The sequence below is a fragment of the Ascaphus truei genome, chromosome 5 (assembly GCF_040206685.1).
Source record: "Ascaphus truei isolate aAscTru1 chromosome 5, aAscTru1.hap1, whole genome shotgun sequence".
In the NCBI taxonomy this organism is placed as follows: Eukaryota; Metazoa; Chordata; class Amphibia; order Anura; family Ascaphidae; genus Ascaphus; species Ascaphus truei.
The window spans coordinates 278,211,193-278,238,549 of record NC_134487.1 but is presented as its reverse complement, the minus strand read 5'-3'; the positions used below and the strand labels follow the sequence as shown (position 1 = coordinate 278,238,549).

The following is a 27,357-nucleotide window of genomic DNA, read 5'->3' as shown; positions in this document are numbered from 1 at the left end:
GGGGGTATGGAGGGGAGGTGAAGGGGGGGATGGAGGGGAGGTGAAGGGGGGGATGGAGGGGAGGTGAAGGGGGGGTGGAGGGGGGTGGAAGGGAGGTGAAGGGGGGTTGAAGGGAGATGAAGGCCGCTCACTCACCCATCCGGCAGGTCCCACGTGGATCTGAGGCGGGAGGCAGCGTGTTGTGGCCGCTCCCCCGCTGTGTCCCGGGCGCCGCCATCTTGGGTACTCAGCGCCGCGAGGCAGCCTGCCTGGCCACTGGCTGTTCCCCCGCCGGGGAAGGGGTGAGTTGTAGCGCCGGGGAGGGGGGGGCATGTATATGTGTCGGGGGGGAGAGGTGGGATATAGAAGGGGGGTCTCGCACGGCCGCTGACACTGGGTGGGGGGGGCGCTGAAGGGGTAATAATAGTGTGTGTGTCCCGCTGACTGTAGCGGCGCCGAGGGAGGGGGGGGCGGGGTGAAAGCGCGGGAGATACGGGAGAGGAGGAGGTGCGCGCGGGTGCTGCTAACACTGTGAGCCCCGCTAATGTAGGTAACACCCACGTACGTGTGTGTGTGTGTGTGTCCGTCCTTTGGCCCGTCACTCTGCCTCACGCCAATGAGAGGTGTGCGGGGGCGGGCGGGCCAAGGGACCAATGAGATTGCCGCTAGGGACGCAGACATACAGTGCTTTCAGAAATATATAGTAGATATAGCAACAACTTGCCAATACAATGTGGTGAAGTGAATAGCCCCCTGATTCAGAGCCGGGATGTAAGATTACTAGCGGCAGAAATGATGTTTGAGAGTCAAAGGGCCCTATGTATTAAAGCAACAACAAATACGGTTAGACCAAGGGTAGCCAACTCCAGTCGTCAAGCGCCTCCAACAGGTCAGGTTTTCAGGATATCCCAGCTTCAGCACAGGTGGCTCAGTCAAAGACTGAGACACTGATTGAGCCACCTGTGCTGACGCAGGGACTGTTTGAGCCACCTGTGCTGAAGCTGGGATATCCTGAAAACCTGACCTGTTGGTAGCTCTTGAGGACTGGAGTTGGCCGTCCCTGGATTAGACATGCCACCATGTTTTGTTGAAAGTTGAGTCAAACGTACAAACTAGACACTCAATAGATGCCCACGTTTGTGCCACTCGGGCCACTGAGTAATTAGTGGAGGAGATAGTGCGCATAATATTATAACGAGTTGTATAAAAAAAAAAGTGCCCAAAACTGTGGCAGTTTCTACTCTTTATTACCTTCTGCTTCTAAATTATATTTATGCATCTGTGTAAGTGGCGCAAATTGATAGAGAGAGTGAGATATTCTATTTATATATATCTCCCCAAACACTCATCTATAATAAACACATGGAGAGATGTACTGTATGTGAGCACACCTGAGATACATGGGAAATAAGCTAATTTGCATATTTTAATTAGCTTATTTGCATATTGAAATTCACATATTTCCCAGCTCTTTCTCTCTCTTTCTTTCTCCCCTCACCAGCAAAACTCATATTCTGGGGGGGAAGATTACTCTCTGGCTAAACTCAACAATTTAATTTGGACTTGTCAGTTTCTCCCAACCTTTTGGGTCGAAAAGTACTAAGTACGTCTTTGGGCGAATTTGCCAACTTAAAAAAATAAAATAAAAAATAAGGGTAAAGAAACATAGCTACAGTAGGCAAAGGGAATTTAGGCAAGTTCACCCATCTCTCAGTAACGCAGCAACAATCTCATAGTCCGGAAAACTATTTAGGGCAAATATGGAAGGGAACATTTCCATTGTAGGCTGTTATTATTATTATTATTATTATTATAGTTTTTGCCATGATAACATATTAGAACGAGCCTTGTTTGTTTGTTAAGTCCTTGGTAACGTTCTCTACCAATTATAGTTTTGGTGGCTTACTCCAGGGGTGCTCAACTCCAGTCCTCAAGACCCCCAACCCCCCACCCTCCCCCAGGTCAGGTTTTCAGGATATCCCAGCTTCAGCACAGGTGACACTAAAAAGTGTCACTACTGGGGTTATTAAGTAAAGTTTCCCGGCTGTAAAACTGGGGCAATGTCTGTGCAACAAAATAACAAGATTTATCAAAGGGAAAACTCCCAGTGCTTTCAATGCGATTCCTTTTTCTTTACGATTATGGCTGGTTTTTGGGGGGGGGGGGGGCGTGGGCTGTTGCAGAGGTCCCGCGCTTTGGGGCTGTTGCAGAGGTCCCGCGCACCGGGACACGACTAGAAGGTAGGTAGGGGGGGGGGGGCGCTGCTTTGGCACAGGCCTGACAGGGGCGCAGCTGGAAAAGTTTGCGCTCCCCTGCCCTACAGTATGTGTTTCATAAACAGCTGCAAAAAGTATAATTTGTAGGGGTGTTGGCACATGACACTGTTGCATAGTATACAGCAGAACTATCTTTAAATAAGTCGGGAGGGTCTCAATGCCACTGGAAAAATAGGATAATGGAAAAATAGTATTGAGAAAACAGTTTGTTGGACTTCAGCCTGGAGTCTCTTGGGGTCTGTGTGTGAGCTGGAATCAGATCCTGGATCCACCCAAAGACTAAAACGAACGAGTTTCTCCATCAGTTTGTTATGTGCACACTATTTCTATAAGCAGTGTGCATGTAACATGCACACTTACAGTACACAATACTGTGTATATATTTGTACAAGAGGGCATTACGAAAGTGTATATGTAATTATGGAAATACATGCCATGCGTGTGTACTATACATATTCGCAGCGTAGTTATTCATTGTCACACATATATATACCATGATGTCATATATTACAAATCTGTTTATACACATTGTAATACACATAATAATCTTCTATTTCTGCACACATACTTCTAGGGGCAATCTAATGTTATTCATTATCAATTATTATTTCAGCATGTTTATTATAAGATGGGTGGTTTCCAGTGCAGCTTTATCTATAATTCAATTATGTGTTTATGTGTATATATATATATATATTATATATATATATATATAGCAACTGTAAATATATATATATATATAATAAAGAATATCACTTGTAAGCACATTCTCATGTGTTAGACAGGTCTGCAACCCTGTGCCTTTGAACCACTATCACCTAGCATACCGTGCTTCCACTGCAGCAAGGGATTCTGGGAAATGACACGCAAATGAGCACACAACGTGTCACTTTTTGCCTGAAATCCATTTACATGGAACCCATATAAGCAAATGCTCTGCTGTTCCCACAACTTTTAAACACAGCATGGGATTAGATGCAAAGCCAGTCAAAGCACTTCTTTATTGGCTATATGCTAACGGTGGAGGTGTTTGTTGCCTTTTTCATCCACCATAACGTAAAAAGTTATGGTGGGTAAAAAAAATGACAAAAAACCTCCACAATAAAGCATATAGCAAATGGAATTTGCTCATTTGCACGTCTTAGACAGGTCTGCACATAGATACACACACATAAATATGTTGATGTACAATTGTAATCCAGTTTAGCCATAATTTTGTATATACATACTATTTGTATATAAGTTTACATTTCATTTAGATGCACATTTTAGGGACATCTTTAGGGCATCGGCATATATTTTTTTTATTGAGTTACAATACATCCCTGAGCTGTGTATATATATGTAATATAATATAATTTTCGCCACACAAAGTAAAACACGCTAAATACATATAAATACAGTTACTGGATGAGATCTGAAAGTTGCCCACAATTCCCTGAGTCAGGGGGCCCTGCAGCTATATCTGCTAACAGTGCGAAACTCTAGGGCATCTTATGTCCCATTGAAGTTGAATGAGCCTTACAGCTTAGCACCGCTTAGTAAATCTGCTTCTCAGTGTATGAGCTGGGAGGCATGGACATGTCAGTCAGCAGGCCCCCTGCAGCCCTGTACGAGGTTACCAGATGGAGCAGAGGGCTGGTTAATCCTATCACAAGGATTCCTTTCCGACCATCTGGATAATCCTGAGCACAGAATCAATGCCTGTGAAAAACACAACGCAGGCCAAGATTAACGCAAAAGATTTTCCAGAAGAGCCGTTCATTTTTACCCGTGTGAGGGCAGCCTGGTCTGGTTAGGTTCTAGAGAATGGATCCCTTCCACACAATGTATACTGCTGATTCTCCATGTTCAGCTGGCATTAACATCTTCAGCGCCAGTGGAGTCTGCAATGTATTTTTCTTGCACTGAGAGGGTACAGGTACTGAGAAAATCTCATGTGATGAATAGCAGATCACAACCTTGTAGCTTTATAATATATATATATATATATATTTTGGTGTGTACCTACACAGAATTAAATATAAAATAAGGATGGTTGATGGAAACTTATTTTTGATATAGAACGACAAGTAAACAAATAGGTGTACCCATATATTTCTCTTTGACAGTGTACACGGTGCTATATGTAGAGTTTTTAGACACACGTACCTATCCCTAAATCAAATGTTGATGACTGTGGTAAACGGAGATTAAGAGACTTTCTTGATTTGGAATATCCTTGTGATACACGTGGGTTCTGCTTTTTCTGTAACAGCACCCACTTCCTTTTTATAATAATCATTTTGATATAACAGTGTGCATCGCCGTAGTGTACATAGAATTTTATATTCGGTATGAATCACTGCCACAAAGTGTTTACAGTCCAATTTTGTTGGTTCCCAAGGCACAGCGAGATGATGTTACCACTGGGAGAGAGATGCAGAAACGCGCCATTAACCGCTTAGTTACCCAGGTGGTCTGCCATACACCTTACACCAGTGAGGCTCAACTCCAGTCCTCAAACTCCCCTAACAGGTCAGGTTTTAAGGATGTCCCTGCTTCAGCACAGGCGGCTCAATCAGTGACTCAGTCGAAGACTGAGCCACTGATTGAGCTACCTATGCTGAAGCAAGGGCTGATTGAGCCACCTGTGCTGAAGCTGGGATGTCCTGAATATCTGACCTGTTGGGGGGGTGGGGTCTTGAGGACTGGAGTTGGGAACCCCTGCCTTAGGCCGCGCTTATAGTGACAGGGACGCGACGTCGCCCGAACGCAAAGCATTGTCGCCGCCGCGTTCGCTTATAGTAAGCGTGCCGGCGACAAAGCGGCGTGGCGACGCGATTTTTGGAAGCCGGGAATATTTAAATTTGATATTTGAAGCGAAATACAACTTTTGCTGGTGGCGACGGTAACATCACGCGTCACGTCGCGGGCACAATACTCGTGGCCTTACACACACTAGCTGCCACCGTATGTTTTAATAAGATCACCTACTATAAAGCAGCACACGGGAGTTATAGCAGACTGCAATATTATGATCTATTTTAAGTCGAGATCCCCCATGCACACACATCAGTTACGCATCAACTAGATCACCCTTTAAAAGTCTGATATCTCCCTCATTCACAAATAGGTTGTTGTGATCGCTAGCCTCCTTACCTGGCAATAGACACATTTTTTTTTTTTTTTTTTAATTATTATTATTATTTCAAGAAATATATTTTTACACTTCAAAGCTGAAAAAGCTGCAGAGCAAGGTTTGCAATGAATCGTTGCTTTGACTGACACTACAGGCCGAGCAGAAGAGAGACAAACAAAGAAAAGGAAACAGACAGGATCCTCTTCGCACTAAAATTAGCCTTGAGCCGTTTAAACAGTTTTAAACCTTCCGCTCCGTGTAGTTCACTTCTCCCGGTGACAAGCAGCTATCATGCTGCCATGAGCACCAGACGTTAAAACGCCATCTTCAGAAATGCAGGTGTGTGTGTGTAAGGCGGGCACTCGCCGTTGGGAAAGGTGGCTGATCCCATGTATGAATAATAACATATTTATCAAGTGTTCCCAGCAGTAAAAGTAGATATAGCTACATTAATATTCCTATATGATATGACACCTCACATGGGTTTCCTGCTGTAGAGTCAGAAGGTCGCATATTGAATACCATACAGTATTGGAGATATGCCATTGTCATAAATCTATTGATTTCTAATATATCAGGGTGTAAGTTTAAAACCATCACAAAGAAAGAATGTGTGTGTCATTGACATGTAAACTGAACACTCGCATGGATTGTGCATACATTGGGACATTCGAAGAGCTGTTTTGACCATTGAGTTAAGAAACAGGTGCAGAATATATCGGAATATTTTTAGTTTGACAGGATGGACCGTTCTGATTGGTAAATCTTGTATTGGCAATGTGTAGGCACGTGATTAGTTGCCAGTTACTCTAATTAGCTGAATGCTCTGAGCTTTAGCCAGTGGGTGCAGAAAACAGACAATGGATCTTTCCCTTGCTGTCGGCCACGATTATAAATAGGTACAGGAGTTTTACCTGATCTTATTATGTAAAGACCCCGAAATATGTATTAAAGCTACTAAGTACAATTGTAGGGTATGATTACAATTTAGCTGCCAATCTAATTTAGTAACAAACGAGACACGCTTAGTGAAGGTCACATTGAGCTGGCATTAGATCTCAAACCAGAGTCTCCCACTTCTCAAGCCACTGCATCGCCCACAAGACCAGACTTGCTCGTTTGGAACTAAACGAATAATTTACAATATTAGAAGAATCGTCTAAATAAATAAACTACATGTACACGCAAATTGTGAAGACTCTACAGAGGGTTTGTATTGTCCAATTATATTGATGCCGCTGCACTGTTATTTTGATACAAATGTCTTCAACCTTGTTTTACTAGGTTACTAAAATGAATGCAAATACATTAATAAATACCACCCTTTAGGGTATATTGATTAGAGCCCGTTTTACATTTTTGCACCACTAGTAAAATTAGCTTGTAACCCCTTCCCAGGCCAGAGAATACGGTAACAACAACCTAACAAATATATTCCAGAGAGGGTCTCTTTACCAATTCTTTGAAAAAGTCCTGCACTGAGAGCAACACATGGGAAGTGACTTTCTTTTGGCCAGGAAACATTTCTGAATGTATATATGGTTTTAATTACTTTACATAATTTTTTTCATGGATGCATAAACACAGTGAAATCATTTAAACAAATCACCGAGGTTTTCCATTGTGCACTCGAGAAAACTGCAACTGCGTCACTAAGAAAACACACAGCAAAGTTCACATTCCAGCGACCAGGAAACCGGTTCCAAAATCTGGGACATCGCAATTAGCAGCCTCAGCCTTAACAAGCTTTTAATCTAATTCAGTCACTTGCACAAGGTCACACGGAACTGATACATGTTGTTGAAGCACATTTGCCTAGTTTAAGTCCCAGGGCCCAAGCAGTCAACCTGCAACCTTGAGATCCAGCTGTTTATACTCACTCTGGAATCCTTGCGGATTATAATTTTTCTTAACTGGGGCAGTGACACAGGAGGGAGAGGGAATAGGGGGTGTGATACCTTTTATTGGACCAAAAAGTAGTTGATATGTAACAAACTTTCAAACCTCTCAGGGTCTTAATTGGGGTATTGACAGACTTTATAGTGTTGGTCTTCAAAACCTGTGGAGTCCCAGTCACGTTATATTCACACCTGAGTATAAATGTGTGAAACTGACGCGATTCGCTTTGCTGCTGTTATGATAAAACTTTCCAAGAAGTTTTGAAATCCTGCATACATTTTGATCAAATTTTTGGCACAAATTTTTTTGGTAAAACAGGCCAAATTGTTCAAAATTAAATATTTCGTTTTTTTAGTACAAAAGTGTCCAAGTGACTTTTTTACATTTCTTTTTTTTTTTTATGGTCCAATCGATATTATAAGCAAAAATAATCACAATTAGTCGAACATGCATAGCGCATTTGACTTTTTAGCAAACACTTGTTGCAAACTTTTGGACCGACGAAAACTTTTTTCACCAAAAAACGGTGACACTTGCAAAGTTTTGCAAAAAATTCACACACCTTTAACTTGAACAAATCATTTTATTTGCCCGTTGCATAGGTATTACATATTAAGTTGTGAGATCTTTATACAGGAATGTATTGGGCCAGTTCTATTATACTATACGAGCTGTACCCAGCATAACATGCACCGATTTAGGAGATCAGAAAGGTTATTAATTAAACATTCACGCATTGTTTTTTTTTTTTTACTTATATTTTTTAATCAAAGATTTTTCTAAAGACACAATTGCTAATTTCTGGGTTCTTTTTTGACACTACAGTAAGTGAAAATGATATGATATAGATAGAGCAACATATAATTGTCCACGGATAAAAACAGGATTAGGTAGGTAAAGGCATATTTTATCAAACATTTGACTCTGTGACTTATTGAGGGTCATTGAAAAATCCAATCGTACGGGAAATTGTTTTAGTTTGAAACTGAATGCTAAATCACTGGCTGTCTCTGGATGAGTGACAGGCCGTTCTACCTATCACAGAGGGGCAGAGATGTGAAGCCTCCATTAATTAGGGCATTAACACCTGTCACTCTCCCTCTGCATCCCACTGCCATAAAAATTCCTGGGTGAGTGAGCGGCCACTCAGTCTAATACAGAGGGGGAGAGATGTGCAGTCTTATTGGCTGTCACTGGGAGAGTGACAGGCCATTCAGCCTATCACAGAGGGATGTGCAGTCATCCTTAGAGCCATATATATGTATGTATATACATACAGTCTAAGACCGAACCACTGATTGAGCCACCTGTGCTGAAGCTGACCTGTGGCGGGGAGTCTTGAGGACTGAAGTTGAGAACCACTGCTTTATAATCTCATTATTCTGGTGCCTAAGAAACAGGGAGTTAAAGTGACTTGCACAAGGTCACAAGAAGTGCTGACATTGGGATTCAAACTAGGTTTACCACGTAGTTATATTACCACTGAGCTGCTGCTTTAGGGCATTATTGTAAGTACTCCCATGCGGCCCTTCGGGATCATCCTATTGAAGTCAATTGGGATTTTCAACTGAAAACATCCCGAACTGACACTTTGTAATATATATAGAACGACCCCCCCCCCCTCAGCATTTATATCTCCTTTATTCATCCTTTATGTATGTATGTATGTCTTTATATAGCGTCATCCATGTACATAGCGCTTTACAGCAGTAATACTCGTGACATAATAATATAACAAACACTGGGAATAAGCGCTTGAGACATAAATGTAACATTAGGAAAAGGAAGTCCCTGCCCCGAAGAGCTTACAATCTTAGTGGTAAGTAGGGAGAATGTACAGAGACAGTAGGAGGGTGCTCTGGTAAGTGCGTCTGCAGGGGGCCAAGGACGATCCATGAGATGTATAGTATCAGCCACAGAGCTACCCATGTGCTTCGTTAAAGAGGTGTGTTTTAAGATGTCTTAGGCCCGGGCCATAGAGGGGTGAGGAGAGCGGATGCGCGCTAACGCTGAGGCTCGCCTGCATTAGTCAGCGCGATTGCACGGACTTGCCAGCCAGGGTGCGCGAAGGGAGCCGGGGGGAGGTGGTTGGAGGTGGGGCAGTGACGTCGCTGGGCCAATCGCCCACAACGCACTGACGTCAATGTCACGGCGCAGACGTCACGGCGCCATGACGTTGACGCTGCTGTGCTGTGATTGGAGGTTTTCAGCCGACAGCGCGCTGAAAAACAGCATGGCGCTCGGCTGAAACCTCCATCTCGTCAGCACGCCTGCGGACGCTCGCGTGAGCCCCCTCTCAAGGCATCCTCATTGAGGATGCAGGGGCTCAGCGTGGAGCGTCCGCACGCCTCAGCACGGCCTGTCCGTCTATGGACTCGGCCTTAAAGGTGGAGAGAGATGGTGCTGGTTGGATATTGAGGGGAAGGGCATTCCAGAGGTGTGGGGCAGTTAGTGAGAGGTTTTAGGCGGGAGAGGACTTTAGATACAAAAGGGGTAGACAGAAGACATCCTTGAGCAGAACGCAAGAGTCAGGCAGGTACAGTATATAGCGAGAAATTAGGGCTGAGATGTACGGAGGGGCAGAACAGTGTATAGCCTTAAAAGATAGGAGAATTTGGTGAGTAATACCGGATTTGATAGGAAGCCAGGAAAGGGATTTTAGCAGGGGAGACGCTGAGACAGATTTAGGAGAGAGTCAAGTGATTCTAGCAGCGGCGTTTAGGATAGATTGTAAGGGAGACAGATGAGAGGCAAGAAAGCGGGACATTAGAAGGTTACAATAGCCAAGACAGGAGAGAATGAGGGCCTCCTTTTTATGCTTTGCAGTTGCGGGACTCCGGTATATAAGGGATGTCCCCAGACCAAGTTCACCAACCCCAGAAGAAATGTAAACCAATTCATATGTTATATTTTTTTAGCACTTGTCGGTATTTTCTCAGCAATTCCCTCAGCTCCTGCCCTTTGGCGGTGTCTTGTACAAACGCTAACAGGCAATGCCCGTGCCTGTGTGATGAAATGACATTTACATGGCTCTCATAAAGCAATCAGAGCAACGGAATCCTTAAACAGGCAGGGCAAGGTAATATTTAATAAAAGGCACACACATCGGCTGCTGAATTAGCATTTTGTGGCTCGCAGTACCTTTGGGAGAAAAGCTTTTATTTGTGAAGTGATCATTATTATAACAAAGAAGCGCTACTTAATAATTTCCACTTTAACTCTCCAATACGCTATCAGCTATTCAGGACTATTATGCTAAATTGTGGCTGTAATCATTTTATTGTCACAGATTGAAGGGGAGGATATTCTCCTCTGATGTGCTAACAAAAAACACAGGCACTTTCATATGGCTACTCCTGGGGAATTGTGTGCTATGCCAGATACTGTATGCAGCTCTTCTACTATATCAGACACATCGGATCTGCCCCTTTTGGCGAGCGTCTCATGATATACAGTATACTGCCCATGCATTCTTATTGACATATATATGTATGTATGTATATATATATATATATATATATATATATATATATATATATATATATATATATATGTGTGTGTGTGTGTGTGTATATATATATATATATATATATATATATATATATATATATATACACATACACATACAGTATATATATATATATACAGTGGTCGACAATTCACACAAAAATCTACTAGCCGAACAAAAAAATCTACTCACCACCTAGTACCACGCGGGTCCTGCTTGGGCCAATAGGAGCTCGCCACGATGTTAAATCCACTCGTCCGGGGCGTGCAAATGTATAGGTTTGTCGAACACTGTATATATATATATATATATATATATAAATATATACATATATACACACATTGAAGTCCTGACTCCATAAGACATCGTCCATGTTGGAAGGCAGCCTACAGTTCATTCACTTGAATGGCCTGTAAAGGACCATATATATAAATTTGTGCTGGAAGGTGTCTTATGGAGTAGCACTACTTAGTAAATATGGCCAAATATGTCATGTTATCAATGTGACAAGTAGTATGCCAGATGTGTTTTCAACTTAGCCACAATGGAAATATATCACCCCCAGCTTTGTAGAGTGGGCGGGATAAAGCAGCAGTTTATGTTTCAAACACTGTGTGAAGGAGATGACACTGTGGCATCAAGCAGAACACTCGCAGCACCCTGCGGCATATGAAAATTCCAATACAAGTCTCCAATAACTCTACTTGGGCACAACTTAAACTCTTCTGTATGAAGATGTTTTAGGCAATTACTGTAGGTAGAATATCCTATGGCGCTTCCTGCACACAGTCTGATAAATACAAAGATTATAATCCTTGACAAGCGCAGTCCCCTCTTGCAGAGATGGGTTTAACGTTGCAATCCTCTGAGTCTGAAGTGTATAAAGTTTCTGACTATTCCGGCGAAATACTACACATTGCAACATTCTCTCACTAAACATTTGCCAGTGTATTATACCGGCGTGTTGGAAACAAGATGTTATAGTGCGTGCACGTTGACAAGCATATTAAAACGCCCATGGCCGTTTGGCCAAGTCTTTATTCCCATCACTTCTAAGACCATGTACGTCTGTAGAATATATGTTATCACTATGTCAAAGATATATTCTGTATGTGGCACCGGGGGAGCTGTCTATTCTGCATCTCCTTTATAAAGCACTCATTGGTTCTAGGGTTCTTATTCAATATGCGATGAATCTGACTTCTCTGTCCCGAGTTTAACTGTTAAGTAGGGGGCAAGGTCACTGGGGCCGATCAAACAAGGGATGTATTAAAAAAAAAGGGTTTAATTTCAATAAGAAATGCAAAGATTTAGATCTACAAATCACAGCCTATTTTGAAAAAACAATTACTTTGATCCTCTAGTAACATTTCTTAACTCTCCTAAGGAGAACAAACCATTATCTGTCCCTCATTAGTATGTTCCATAAACCACTAGCTTTTGCACAGACTCTGTTTTTAAGACTCGCTCACTCAACCAAGTGCCCAATCTGTCTGTGATTTGGTTCTAGGATAACCGCAAAGCCAGTATCACCAGGCTCACACTGATGAAACCCAAGAGGTTGAAACAGCTGTCTGCGAGTAGGGTTACCGGCAATTGGAGATGGGCGAATCCACCAAAATCCGTTTCCCGGATTGTCTCGCATTTCCCCCCCCCCCCAAAAAAAAATCTGTTTTCCATTAAAAATCCGCGATGGATTTGGTCGGTTTTAATCCGTGCGAATTCATCAAAAACCGCCATTGGATACAACCCGTGGACGGGCCGGTAGAATCCAATCTGCAGATTCAGCAATCTGTTGATGGATTCTGAAGAATCTGACACAAATCCGTCCACGGGTTGTGGAATCCGTGGACTGTATTGGTAATAATAATAAAACATCCACAACACATTAATCACTCTTTTTGAGATTGATCCGCTGAAATCCACGGATCAAAGGAACCGGACGATCCACTGCGGATCCAAATTCGCCAAATAAATTCGCTCATCTCTAGTAGCTATGCACTTCTTTAACCCAGACTGTGCTGGAAAGCTGTGTGATATGGCAAGAATAAGCTTATAGGACTCCATGTTTAAAAGGATTTGAAGCAAAAGTTGACACGGTGTGCTCATTTGCATGTCATTTCCCAGAATCCCTGGCTGCAGTGAAGCACTGTATGCTAAGAGATGATGGTGAAAGGCAGGGTTGCAGACCTGTCTGAGTCATGTGAATGTACTCACATTTTTATTTGTTCTAGGCTAAGGAATGCATTATGGTTTCTTTTTGTACACTCTGATCTCCTCTGATTTTGATTCCGTCAATAACTAGAGGACACCTCTCTTTCTCTTGTCTCTTGCAAAGCAGCAACACCATGTATCAAAGCAATCAGTCCGAGTGAAGGATGGACCACAGGAGGTGCCACCGTCATCATCATTGGAGATAATTTCTTTGATGGGTTACAGGTCATATTCGGCACCATGCTGGTGTGGAGTGAGGTAGGTGTTTTCTAAATGTTAATGTGTAATGACTGCGTGTGTTTTATGCCTGCTGCGTATCCCCTATCCTACTGCTAAGCGCTCTATGAAGCAGAGACGTACAGACAGCCTATCAGATCCCTGTTCTCTCATTCTGCCTGGCTCTGAATATTGAAAACAAGCTTCAAGAAAAGAAGACTTACAGTACAGTATGTGGACCAGGAAAGTCCTGCCCTTGTTAAAAGTGCATTCACTCTTTTAGACCCGCATCAAATACATATGCGGATGATCTATTCTTCCTTTAGTATAGGCATTCCTGTACCTCAAAGTATTACCGAGCTGTAGAAGTGGCTCTGAAGAAGGTACGTGTATAATAGTAGGTAGTGATAACATTTAATGGACTAACACAATTTAATTATACACTGGCTTTCGACAGCTCTAAAAACATATTGTAGCCACAGAAACTCTATCAGGTGCTACCACTGCTATTAAATTGGTCCACTAAAAGGTATATGACCCTGTTCCAGGGTTGGAAGACTTTATGTACAGTGTAGTAATGATATGAAGCCCAAAAATAATTTAAAGATTTAAATATATATATATATTTTAGGTATTTCTTTTTAGGTATTATATATATATATATATATATATATATATATATATATATATATATATAAAAGTATACATTACCGCATAGCAGCAAAATGGGAGACAGCACTCAGGTGAATGAAAATAAATGTATTAAATACAGCACATAACTCCAACGTTTCGATCCCACAGGGGGATCTTCCTCAGGGTGGTGCACCACCCTGAGGAAGATCCCCCTGTGGGATCGAAACGTTGGAGTTATGTGCTGTATTTAATACATTTATTTTCATTCACCTGAGTGCTGTCTCCCTTTTTGCTGCTATGCGATAATGTATACTTTTATTATTTATATGGGACATGCACCTATTCATTATTGAATTTCTATTGGAGTGCCAGTGATTTTTTATCATATATATATATATATATATATATATATATATATATATATATATATATATATATATATAATACCTAATAAAAGCAAGTAGATTGCTGCATTACTATTCCATGCTCCTTTAAATTGAATACATTTGACACAACTTGTAAGATTGACCAGGGTTGCTCAACTTCAGTCCTCAAGCTCCCCCAACAGGTCAAGTTTTCAGGATATCCCAGCTTCAGCACAGGTGACTCAAACAGTCCCTGCTTCAGCACAGGCAGCTCAATTAGTCCCTGCTTCAGCACCGGTGGCACAATCAAAGGCTCTGCCTGGGTGTGTGTGTGGGGGGGGGGAGGGGGGGGTTGTGGAGTGGAGTGGAGTTGAGCACCCCAGAGATAGACCAATGTTTTGATGTTTTGACTACTGAAGTGCGAAAATGAAGCTAATAAGAAAACAGTTCTAAGAAAGTGATGCATAAAATGATTGTGTGCATCGTCAGTCTCCTACTTATCCGTTACTTTGATCCATATAACCACTCCTCCGCCTTACAGTGACACAAAGCGACTCATACTCTACACATAATGAATGACACGCTCTTTCGGAAATGTGCACCCGTTCGTAGCTACACATCGCGCTATTCAATAAACTGCGGCAGCGATGGTTAAACACCCATTCATTTAAATGATCTGCAACAAAGTTAGTTTAGTGAATAATCATCAGGATCCCTGTGGTTAGCCTTTGTGTGCACTGCATGTAAGATACTGTGCCACCGTAATCACTCACATTATAGTGACACTGGTACAGTTGCTCACAAAGAGAGAGAAAAAAAAAATAACTCTGTTATCAAGATATCTTCCAAAGTCGCATTGGGAATGGGAAGGCTTGGGTTATTGACCCTTCTGGTTCCCTTCTGCTGTTTGGTGGCCTATCACTCCCGTGGCAATCTGAAGACTTCCTCTTCCATCAAGGGCAGTGGTGGCGGGGTCATGTAATTGCAATCACCCTGGAGCCAAAATAACTGTGAAAGTTTACACCCCGAGACCTTTTAGCATTGAGAGAAGGAAATGCCCAATATCTTAAACACATGATGTACCATACACATCTAAGAGTAAAAAAAAAACGGGAAAGAAAGGGAAAATTAGGCAACTCTAAAAATGGAGCAATCTTATCACAGTGATTTTTGTAGTACGTTTGTCAGAGTGAGTGCACCTTTGAATCTTGCAGCTAATCACTGTTACCGTCCTGAAGAAGAAGCGAGGGCCTCCTTTGTATTCAGAGCCAGTGTGAAATCTTTGTCAGCATTCCGCTCAGAAATCTTCCCCCCACGGCAGGACAATACCTCACTCTCCACAAGACGTGTAAAGACAGCGAGGGAGCAGTTCTAATGTAACTGGGAGGCAAAGTGCACAAATCTTATACTAGAGAGAGCTTTAGACCATGAAAAGCCTCCTAACAAGGAAACTCCTAACAATTCCAGGGAATTGAGAACAGTACAGAGCGGCATTGTTATCCGACATATTACACGTGTGAGGGTCATGCTTCTGCTCCATCTACTGCACAAAGACACGGCTAATGAGATTCAGAATGCTGGAATTCTGACGTTTCAGAGCAGCAGAGTCGGAGAATTGGGCTAATTGATACATTTAGGTCTCCTGGCTCTGCGTACCCCCTACCTATCCTGTTTCACATGTGTTTGCAATCCTCACAACCATTTTATACTTTCCTGTGAAACCCGAGCTTCATCTCGTATCCTTTCTCACACTTTCTCGCTGTCCTTCATCCGCTGCTTTCTTGCGATCAATTTCCCTCTTCTGTTTTTACTCTTTCAATCATTTTCTGGCTCTTTTTTTTTTTCTTTAAGTAACATTCACCGAAACGTCTACTTTATAAAAAAAAAAAATCCTCCTGAAAAAGTTCCCTTAAAAATATGTTCAAAATTGTTCATTCGTCCGTTTTACAGTTTTTCTGTTATCTTCGTTGTTTTTCCACACACGTCGCTGAGAAATCTTCCAGTAGGTCTTGAGGAAACAATGAGGTCAAGTCATATTTTCAGGGCCTCTAAAAAAAAAATGGCCTGTCAATGTGATTTTCCCCAGAATAGCTTTGCAGCTCAGTCCTGGTCATCACTTGGGAATAGGAATTGGAACATTCATTAATCCATAAGCACTATATATATATTATATATAGTTGGTTAAGTTATGGTGGGTAAAAAAAGTGTCAAAAACCCTCCACAGCAAAGCATATAGCAAATGGAAATATTACTGTATGCTCATTTGCACGTCTTAGACAGGTCTGCAACCCCGCCTTTTATATATATATATATATATATATATATATACAGTGTTCGACAAAGCTATACATTTGCACGCCCCGGGCGAGTGGATTTAACATCGTGGCGAGCTCCAATTGGCCCAAGCAGCACACGTGTGGTACTAGGTGGCGAGTAGATTTTTTTGTTCGGCGAGTAGATTTTTTGGTGATTTGTCGACCACTGTATGTATATATATATATATATATATATATATATATATATATATATATATATATATATATATATATATATATATACTGTTCACAGGCATTTTGGGTTTAGATAATGGCGTTCCATGTCTGCTGTCCCTCTATGTAATCCCAACATATCTTACTGATTACAGTAGGATACAGGCAAATGTCTACTTGTGCCAAGAAGGCTCGTTGATCTCCACTATTTATTCCTTAGTCCGGACCTCTCTACCAGTTCTAATGCCATGTTTCGCCGTGCTATCCGGCTTTATCTGATTGGCCGTAGAGATATGTGTTCATACATTACGACCCATATTTACCACGTATTGCTTTGCCATAAAACACTGAGGGGCGCTTTACATCCCATTCACTCACATGACCTGTAAGTTGTCTTATGGCATAGCATTGCTTAGTAAATACCCCTGTAGGGGCCTGAGTGTGTTATTCTCATTGCATGCTCTAAATATTTGGAGTTGGGAATAATGTGTTTTTAATTTACCCTGTGTTTTTTCAAGCTTTGCTGAATAATTGGTCTACTTATGTGTATAAAACCATACATGCATTCTGGACAGTGTCCTTGTATTCCATGCGTAATGTATATACATTGGTCGGGAAGATGAGAAGCATCATTTTACAGCAAATAGATTTGCATGATGACAGAGTGAGCATACATCTCGTGTTCTAGGGCCAAGGTTCATGTTAGGGTTAAAAATGAATGAGACCAGGCTTTGAAAGAACAGTTGGATAAATAGGGAGAAATATTAGATCTCTGGTGTTTTTTAGCCCTTTTATTACTTCACACATGGAAAACATTTTACAGTTACGGCGCTAAGTGGCTTGTACTCCCAAAAATAAGTACAATTCTGCTTTAGTCCCCAAATACTATGTTTTTGCAGTTTATTTTTGTCTACATTTTGCAGCACAGAGCCGCAGGGATCTGCAGTCTATACATTAATACACGAAGGTAGAATTTTCCGTTTATGTTCAATTACTGGATTTAACTCTGTTACACCTAAAAATATCACCGGTGCTCTGTGGCAGCATCATATAGTTTACAGCCTAATTTTGCTGCAGTTGTTAATTGTACAACATTTAGGTGGCTCTAGTTCACCATATGAACAGCTGAACACACACTTCAGAGCACTTTTGGAGTATGAATAGGAAAACGTCATCATCATCATGACTTCTGAAGTCAATGATTTAAAGTGTAAGCTCTTTGGAACGGAGATTCCTGTCTCCCATTGTTTCCTACCATTTTGGATTTACCTTTGTATAGTTTTCTGCATGTTACTTTGTACAGTTGTACTGCATTATATACAAGATTTGTACTACCCAGGGCAAAGAAGGGTGGGCAGTTGTGTTGGTCCACAAGTTATTATTTGCAATGTCAAACCATTTATATAATATATATATATATATATATATATACACAGTGTTCGACAAACCTATACATTTGCACGCCCCGGGCGAGTGGATTTAACATCGTGGCGAGCTCCTATTGGCCCAAGCAACACACGTGTGGTACTAGGTGGCGAGTAGATTTTTTTGTTCGGCGAGTAGATTTTTTGGTGATTTGTCGACCACTGTATATATATATATATATATATATATATATATATATATATATATATATATATATATATATATAATCATACCATGTTACCTATCACCAGTACTCATTGTGATCATGTTACATAGTACTTAGCTGCTCATGTTTTTTTTATGCAAAAACAAAGAAATTGGGTCATATTTGCGAAGCAGTGCTCTAACATAATACACCTTATGGCGCTGGATAGTCCACATGAATGGGCCATAATGTAGTAGCCCAACTTAGTAAATATGGTCCATAGCCATGAAACGGTGCAAGAATTTTTAAGTGTAAGAAAGTTGCTCATCATTAAACCTACATTTAACGCTGGCCTGTTGGGGTCAGAGGTTAATGCCAAGTCAGAACTGGCATGTGGACACAAGGGAAAAATGATAGAATCAGGTTTCCAATTGAAAATGTGATATAGCCAATGAAAATACTGCACCAAGTAACTTTACCCCTATAACCGCTTAACGAATCGTGTCGCTAATCTCCACTAAATAAACAAAAAGTGCCTACGTTTCATACGTTCACTCAACTTCAAATTGACTCTTTTAGCATCAACTTAGTGGCAAAACTGCTATTTGTGACTCTTGATACAAAGACCCCACAGTGTCAGATGAGCGGTAATTGTGTGCACTGAAAGTGAGAAGATGTGTACATAATTGTCAGTGTCTCCTATGTGTTGTATTTAAACATTGACAAGTTAATTATACCTTTTATGGCTCTGTTTATGAAGTGGTGACAGGAAAGTGTTATGGGGGATCAGCAGAACACAATGATCCCTTCCTTTGCTTCTTACACTTTCCCTTTTCTTCTCCTCTTAGCTAATTACTCCGCATGCCATCCGTGTGCAGACACCTCCCCGGCACATCCCCGGCGTGGTAGAAGTTACATTGTCCTACAAATCGAAGCAGTTCTGCAAAGGGACCCCTGGGAGATTCATATACACAGGTAGGATTTCCTTCACAGACAGGTGAATGTTGTCACAACATGTTGAAAAAGTTTACATGTCACAGACAGCAGCGCAATGTGTCACTCCCCTTCCAATGCTTTACCTTACTTCTCGCTATATTGGATAGGGTTATTTCTCTCTCACACACACCCTGATCCTTCTCTTCCTATATTTCAGTCTGTTTATTCCCTCATTATTTCTCTCTCTACCTCTCTCTTTAGCATCTCTCTCGTTGTCTCGCTCTCCTCTCTCTCTCCTCTCTCTCCTCTCTCACCTCTCTCTCCTCTCTCTCCTCTCCTCTCTCTTTCGCTCTTTCGTTGGCTCGCTCTTTCTCTCCCCTCTCTCTTTGCTCTCTCTCTCTTCTCTCTCTCGCTGTTTCGTTCTCTCGCTGGCTCTCTCTTCTCTCTGTCTCTCGCTCTCTCTCTCTCTCTCGCTCTCTCTCTTCTCTGTCGACTTGTTCTGTGGAATGCCCCCTTTTCTTCTCCCTCTTAATAACTGATCAGCTAGGAAGAAGAGATCAATCATAGAGAAGCTGAGACCAACACAAACATATTGACAAAGGCAAAGCCAATAACAGTCCTCTACAGACTCCATTCATCATCTGAGGTAGAGCGGGGTCAGGAGGGAACAGCGAGATTGCTCCCTGACACGAGGACTATCTGTGAGACTGCTCCGAAAATTAAATTCTCCTGGGACTGCTCCCTGGCTTATTGAGCTCTCCATTGAGACTGCTCCCTGAAGCAGCTAATAATCTCTGAGACGGCTCCCTCACGCATAGTACTGCCCTGAGACAGCTCCCTCACACATAGTACTGCCCTGAGACAGCTCCCTCACACATAGTACTGCCCTGAGACAGCTCCCTCACACATAGTACTGCCCTGAGACAGCTCCCTCACTTACAGTACTGCCCTGAGACAGCTCCCTCACTTACAGTACTGCCCTGAGACAGCTCCCTCACTTACAGTACTGCCCTGAGACAGCTCCCTCACGCATAGTACTGCCCTGAGACAGCTCCCACCACTTACAGTACTGCCCTGAGACAGCCCCTCACTTACAGTACTGCCCTGAGACAGCTCCCTCACTTACAGTACTGCCCTGAGACAGCCCCTCACTTACAGTACTGCCTGAGACAGCTCCCTCACACATAGTACTGCCCTGAGACAGCTCCCTCACTTACAGTACTGCCCTGAGACAGCTCCCTCACGCATAGTACTGCGCTGAGATAGCTCCCTCACGCATAGTACTGCCCTGAGACAGCTCCCACCACTTACAGTACTGCCCTGAGACAGCTCCCTCACTTACAGTACTGCCCTGAGACAGCTTCCTCACTTACAGTACTGCCCTGAGACAGCTCCCTCACTTACAGTACTGCCCTGAGACAGCTCCCTCACTTACAGTACTGCCCTGAGACAGCTCCCTCACACATAGTACTGCCCTGAGACAGCTCCCTCACTTACAGTACTGCCCTGAGACAGCTCCCTCACACATAGTACTGCCCTGAGACAGCTCCCTCACTTACAGTACTGCCCTGAGACAGCTCCCTCACTTACAGTACTGCCCTGAGACAGCTCCCTCACACATAGTACTGCCCTGAGACAGCTCCCTCACTTACAGTACTGCCCTGAGACAGCTCCCTCACTTACAGTACTGCCCTGAGACAGCTCCCTCACTTACAGTACTGCCCTGAGACAGCTCCCTCACTTACAGTACTGCCCTGAGACAGCTCCCTCACTTACAGTACTGCCCTGAGACAGCTCCCTCACTTACAGTACTGCCTGAGACAGCTCCCTCACGCATAGTACTGCCCTGAGACAGCTCCCTCACTTACAGTACTGCCCTGAGAAGGCTCCCTCACGCATAGTACTGCCCTGAGACAGCTCCCTCACTTACAGTACTGCCCTGAGACAGCTCCCTCACTTACAGTACTGCCCTGAGACAGCTCCCTCACACATAGTACTGCCCTGAGACAGCTCCCTCACTTACAGTACTGCCCTGAGACAGCTCCCTCACACATAGTACTGCCCTGACACGGCTCCCTCACTTACAGTACTGCCCTGAGACGGCTCCCTCACGCATAGTACTGCCCTGACACAGCTCCCTCACTTACAGTACTGCCCTGAGACAGCTCCCTCACTTACAATACTGCCCTGAGACAGCTCCCTCACTTACAGTACTGCCCTGAGACAGCTCCCTCACTTACAGTACTGCCCGGAGACGGCTCCCTCACGCATAGTACTGCCCTGAGACAGCTCCCTCACGCATAGTACTGCCCTGAGACAGCTCCCTCACTTACAGTACTGCCCTGAGACAGCTTCCTCACGCATAGTACTGCCCTGAGACAGCTCCCTCACACATACTACTGCCCTGAGACAGCTCCCTCACTTACAGTACTGCCCTGAGACAGCTCCCTCACTTACAGTACTGCCCTGAGACAGCCCCTCACTTACAGTACTGCCCTGAGACAGCTCCCTCACACATAGTACTGCCCTGACACGGCTCCCTCACTTACAGTACTGCCCTGAGACGGCTCCCTCACGCATAGTACTGCCCTGACACAGCTCCCTCACTTACAGTACTGCCCTGAGACAGCTCCCTCACTTACAATACTGCCCTGAGACAGCTCCCTCACTTACAGTACTGCCCTGAGACAGCTCCCTCACTTACAGTACTGCCCTGAGACGGCTCCCTCACGCATAGTACTGCCCTGAGACAGCTCCCTCACTTACAGTACTGCCCTGAGACAGCTCCCTCACGCATAGTACTGCCCTGAGACAGCTCCTTCACACATAGTACTGCCCTGAGACAGCTCCCTCACTTACAGTACTGCCCTGAGACAGCTCCCTCACACATAGTTCTGCCCTGAGACAGCTCCCTCACTTACAGTACTGCCCTGAGACAGCTCCCTCACTTACAGTACTGCCCTGAGACAGCTCCCTCACTTACAGTACTGCCCTGAGACAGCTCCCTCACACATAGTACTGCCCTGAGACAGCTCCCTCACTTACAGTACTGCCCTGAGACAGCTCCCTCACACATAGTACTGCCCTGAGACAGCTCCCTCACTTACAGTACTGCCCTGAGACAGCTCCCTCACTTACAGTACTGCCCTGAGACAGCTCCCTCACTTACAGTACTGCCCTGAGACAGCTCCCTCACCCACAGTACTGCCCTGAGACAGCTCCCTCACTTACAGTACTGCCCTGAGACAGCTCCCTCACTTACAGTACTGCCCTGAGACAGCTCCCTCACTTACAGTACTGCCCTGAGACAGCTCCCTCACTTACAGTACTGCCCTGAGACAGCTCCCTCACTTACAGTACTGCCCTGAGACAGCTCCCTCACACATAGTACTGCCCTGAGACAGCTCCCTCACTTACAGTACTGCCCTGAGACAGCTCCCTCACTTACAGTACTGCCCTGAGACAGCTCCCTCACTTACAGTACTGCCCTGAGACAGCTCCCTCACTTACAGTACTGCCCTGAGACAGCTCCCTCACTTACAGTACTGCCCTGAGACAGCCCCTCACTTACAGTACTGCCCTGAGACAGCCCCTCACTTACAGTACTGCCCTGAGACAGCTCCCTCACTTACAGTACTGCCCTGAGACAGCTCCCTCACTTACAGTACTGCCCTGAGACAGCTCCCTCACTTACAGTACTGCCCTGAGACAGCTCCCTCACACATAGTACTGCCCTGAAAGGCTGCTCCCACCACTTAGGCTACGGCCCCAGTCCTCACTGCTGCACGCGCACCTGGCGTCCTGGCGGCGCGTGCACAGTTTAAAGCCGCGATCGGCGGTCTGTTGTGGAGCTCTAGGGGAGCGCGGGGGGGGGGGGGCCGGGGCCATGACGGGGCATATCTGCCCTTCCATTGGTGCGCGCCACCACGTGATTGCGTTGCGGCACGGGACGTCAAAATTCTTGTCTTCCCTGCCAGCATACGCGTCACAGCGCTTTCGCGCCAACACGCACACAGCCACTGGGGCCTCCCCCATAGAGGGCTGTGCTGTTGTATGTGGCGCGCACGCCCCGGCAGCGTGCACCACAGCGGCCACTGGGGACCTGGCCTTACAGTACTGCACTGATACTGCTCCCTGACTCTGCTCTGAAACTGCTTGATTGACATACAGTAGAACAGACACTGAAATTAACTTAGCAGGTAACACAAAATAGTGTCCATTCATGGAGAATGGAATTAAACAGTCGCTACAAAATGATGACATTTTCTTTTTGAAACAGACTAAAAATAATATTATTGGACTTCTATCATTTTGAAGGCTTATAAACTTTACCCAGTTTGCTATTTAAGTCCATATTTACTAAGCAATACTTTGCCATAAGACACCATATGGCCCATTTAAATAGGCTGCAAGGTGTCTTTCAGTGCCAGAAAGTGTCTTATGGCAAAGCACCACTTCTTTCTAAGGCTTAGGCTAAGTCCCCGGTCACGGCGCTGTAATGCGCGCCCGCGCTTTCGGCTGCGCGTTCCGGCGATTCCCCGGTCTGCAGCTCACTGCAGGAGCAGAGACCGGGGGGGCATGGCGGGGGAGTGACGGGGGCGCGGCCATGACGTCACCCGGCAGGTTCGCCCTCATTGGCTGAACCGCCGGGGGCGTGCCTAGCCGCTCGACGCGAGTTCCTGCTCTCAATTCTATTGAGAGCAGGAGTAGCTCTCGCGCGAGCGCTGTGGCCCCCCCTCGCAGCGGGCCCAGCGCCGTTGCGGGGAGGGCTCTGGTGAGCGCAGCGTCCGCCACAGCGGACGCTGCAGCATGCAGCGGGGGCAAGGCCTAAGGCACCGCTGCCTGCTGCATAACCCGCTGCAGGGACAAGAGCTGCCCCTCAATGGGGCCCGGCCCGCTACCCACCTTGCCCGCCACGTTGTGTGAACAGATTTCTCTGAAGACCGGAAAGCTTGTGTTCACAACTTGCGACAGAGTGCTGGCCACGCCCCCTGGCGGTTCACCCAATGAGGGTGAACCTGCCAGGTGACATCATGGCCACGCCCCCGCCCCATTGTCTTTCCCCCTGCAGCTCACCGCAGACCGGGGATCTCAGCTGCAGGCGTCGCCAGCCTGGCAGGTGCGCATGCAGTGCCGGCACCGGGGACTCAGCCTTAGGCTGCGTCCATGGTGTGGCTGAGCGCGCTTGGCGCGTTTACTTCACTGAATGTAAATATGTACGGCAGTGATTCCCAACCAGGGTTCTGTGGAACCCTGGGGCTCCTTGAAGCAGTCTCAGGGGTTCCTCCTATGGACCACAGACCCCCCCCCCCGGGGGTGTTTTTTTTGGTATGTATTTTTTAGGGTGGATTGAGTGAGAGTGGGGTAATTGACGGAAGGTAGGGGTGAGTGAGAGAAGAGAGGGGGGCAGGAGAGAGTGAGTGAGGAAAAGAGGGAGTAAGAGTGAGACGCAAGGGATAAATACATGCGAGGCGGGAGGGGGGAGAGTTAGTGAGATGGATGGGAAAGAAATACATGGGTAAAGGGTGGGAAATAGAGGTGGCTCGTGAGGTGTGACATCTTGTGACTGACCCCTGTCGAACCTAATATGTGTCAGCCAGGTAGGGGTTCCCCGAGATTTTTCTAAATACTTCAAGGGTTCCTCCAAACAATAAAGGTTGGAAATCACTGATGTACGGACATGCTCACGCGGCGCGCGCTCATGCCCTTACGTTTGCCGACGCTTGGGGCTTGGCGAGACAGATACAATTGATTTCCAGGCGCGCTGAAGGGTCACATGACCCTTCAGCAACCAATCAGCGCCAGTCAATCCCCGGCCATGCCTTCCCCTCCCCCCCCCAGCCCCCCGCTCGCACTTGCTAAATTTTGCAGGACAGCCTGGGCTCATGCTTGGAGAGTTGGTGATGTCACCGCTCTCAAGTTTGAGCGCGCTCAGCGGCAGCGTCGCCGCAGCCTAAACACCACATAAAATAAGGAAGAACGATCTTCTGCTTTCTACTTTGTACTGATTGCTTAGTGCAGTGATTTTCAACCAGGGTTCTGCGAGCACCCCTCAGGGTTTCCGCGGCCGCCAGGGGGGGGGGAGAGCTGGGACAATTCTCCCAGCTGTTCCAGACCGACAGCGGCACTCCCGCATATTAGTGACCCGGCGCCTGCTCCAGAGCTAAGCAGCAGCAGCCGGCAGCTCGCTGCTATACTTCTCTCTGCCTGCCCTGGTCAGCACGCACTCTCACAGAGAGGGGAGGGTGGAGGAAGCCTTTCCAAGTGCTTCACAAGTGTGTGTGTGTTTAAGTGGGAGAGTGTGTGTGTGTGTGTGTGTGTATGTGGGAGAGTGTAGCACGCAAAGGGGGAGAGAGAGACAGGGTGATGGGAGGGGAAGAGATGCGGGCGGGGAGACAAGGGGCGAGGGTTAGGGTTCCCCAGAATTTCAAAATCGAATTCTGGGGTTCCGCAACCAAAAAAAGGTTAAAAACCACTGGCTTAGTGACACCGAGACCTGCAACAAGGTGTAAAACGACACCCAAGTTATCATGGAAGGCCAGGCATGGAGGATGCATATGAGTTACTTTCACTCTTGTTTTGCGGGGAAGCAAGCACGCCATAACTGGTATTACAAGGGTTAAAATCTTTGTGGGGAGGGTTAATGGAAGTGAAAAAAAAACTCATTCTTTTTTTGGGGAGCTGTTTACCTTTTTATCACAAATTGCCACCTTAACCTGAATCCCCCTGTTTAAAGTCATTAGAAAATTTATGGAGCAGCAGATAAAATAATAATACAAAAAAGGTTGTAAGATATCGACCCAGGGAAAATAATAACATGACTCATCTGGGGGAAGAAGAAAAATGAAGCAGTAAGACGGGGGTGTCTGGAGCAAGCTGCTGTGTGTATTGATCCAAAGGACAGGAACACACGTTCCTCTTCTCATTAGCTCTCTGGCTTCATCGTCTCGTTACATGGACACCGCTGAGCTCTGAAGGCTGGGGGAGGTGGAAGGGGGAAGAGATGCAGCCCTTGGCAGGGCAATAGGAAACAGAAGATCCAAAGCTGCTATGGCCAACCTCACTGTCACCTTGTGACAGGACGGCTCCTCCTCTTGTCCCAGCCGACATGATATGGGGTAATTATATCACTGACGTCTAAAAGTTGATACCCCTGGAACAAGGCCCCTTCATTTTCTGAGAATTCGGGTATTCTGGAAGTGTCAGCTACGAAGCAGAGGGACAGCTCCGGAGGAGGGTACACGTTGTGCCTTTGCTTGGTTGCGTGTGGTTTACCCACCTCTGCTCCATCTTACATTCTTTCTCACATCCCCACACTCATCCTACCCTCTTCCACATCACCCATCCACACTCCCTCCATCCCGCATTTTGCATGCTCTATCCATTTTCCTGCATCTTGCACACTCTCTCTTCTGCGTTGTAATGTCTCTCTCTGTAATGTCTCTTTACCTTCTGTTTCTCCTGCACTCTCTCCTACACCGGGCACTCTTTCTGCAATTCTGCATCCCCTCTCTTGCTGTCTGCTGCGCTCTTAGACCTGCTTATCGGGCCTCTTTTCACAGCCCAGAGTCACAGGGTGTGACGTGTCAAGGCAAATTTGGAGCACAAGGAAAGCAAATGGCGTCATTTTCATCTCGCGTCGCTTTGCAACAACGCTTCAAGGTCTTTGCTCCAAGTTTTGCTTAGTTTGCGTCAGCTGGTGGATTGAAGGAGTGTCAGTAGGGAGGAGTTACATGACGTACAGATTATAATGAGATGTACTTTATCAAACTGTGCATCTCCATGCGTCACGTCTGCGTCTTGTATTCAAGTTAAAAAGTCCACCGGGTCTGAGGTGGCGTAAATTTTTCTGGCCAACAATTTGCGTCAAATGCAAGAGACGCTTTCCTACATGTCAAATGGAGCCACGCGTTGAAACAAACTTCTGTTCGTACTTTCTTTAAGTTGATGCATCTCTCCCCCACAGTCTTTGCCCAAAGATCTACAGTTGTTTCCTAAATTCGGGGGAACCAATTCTTCCTTAACACAGAGGCAAAACTCCTCAAATCTGGACTGCCCCTGTGTGTGCGCCTGAAGCACAACTGCTGTGTATAGTCTCGGGTTAAAACCAAATTGCGTTCCTCTAATTGCGTTCCTCTTCTAAAATACACC

At 45.1% G+C, this 27,357-nt stretch overlaps 1 protein-coding gene across 1 annotated transcript in view; it reads left to right on the top strand.

The window, feature by feature from the left end:
* The window catches only part of EBF1 (EBF transcription factor 1), a 285,887-nt gene that overhangs the window by 213,741 nt on the left and 44,789 nt on the right, over positions 1-27,357 (top strand). Inside the window, exons 8-9 of the mRNA XM_075599191.1 lie at positions 13,125-13,255; positions 19,119-19,245. Coding sequence (XP_075455306.1) covers positions 13,125-13,255; positions 19,119-19,245 — 258 coding nt within the window. The remainder of the gene's footprint in view (positions 1-13,124; positions 13,256-19,118; positions 19,246-27,357) is intronic.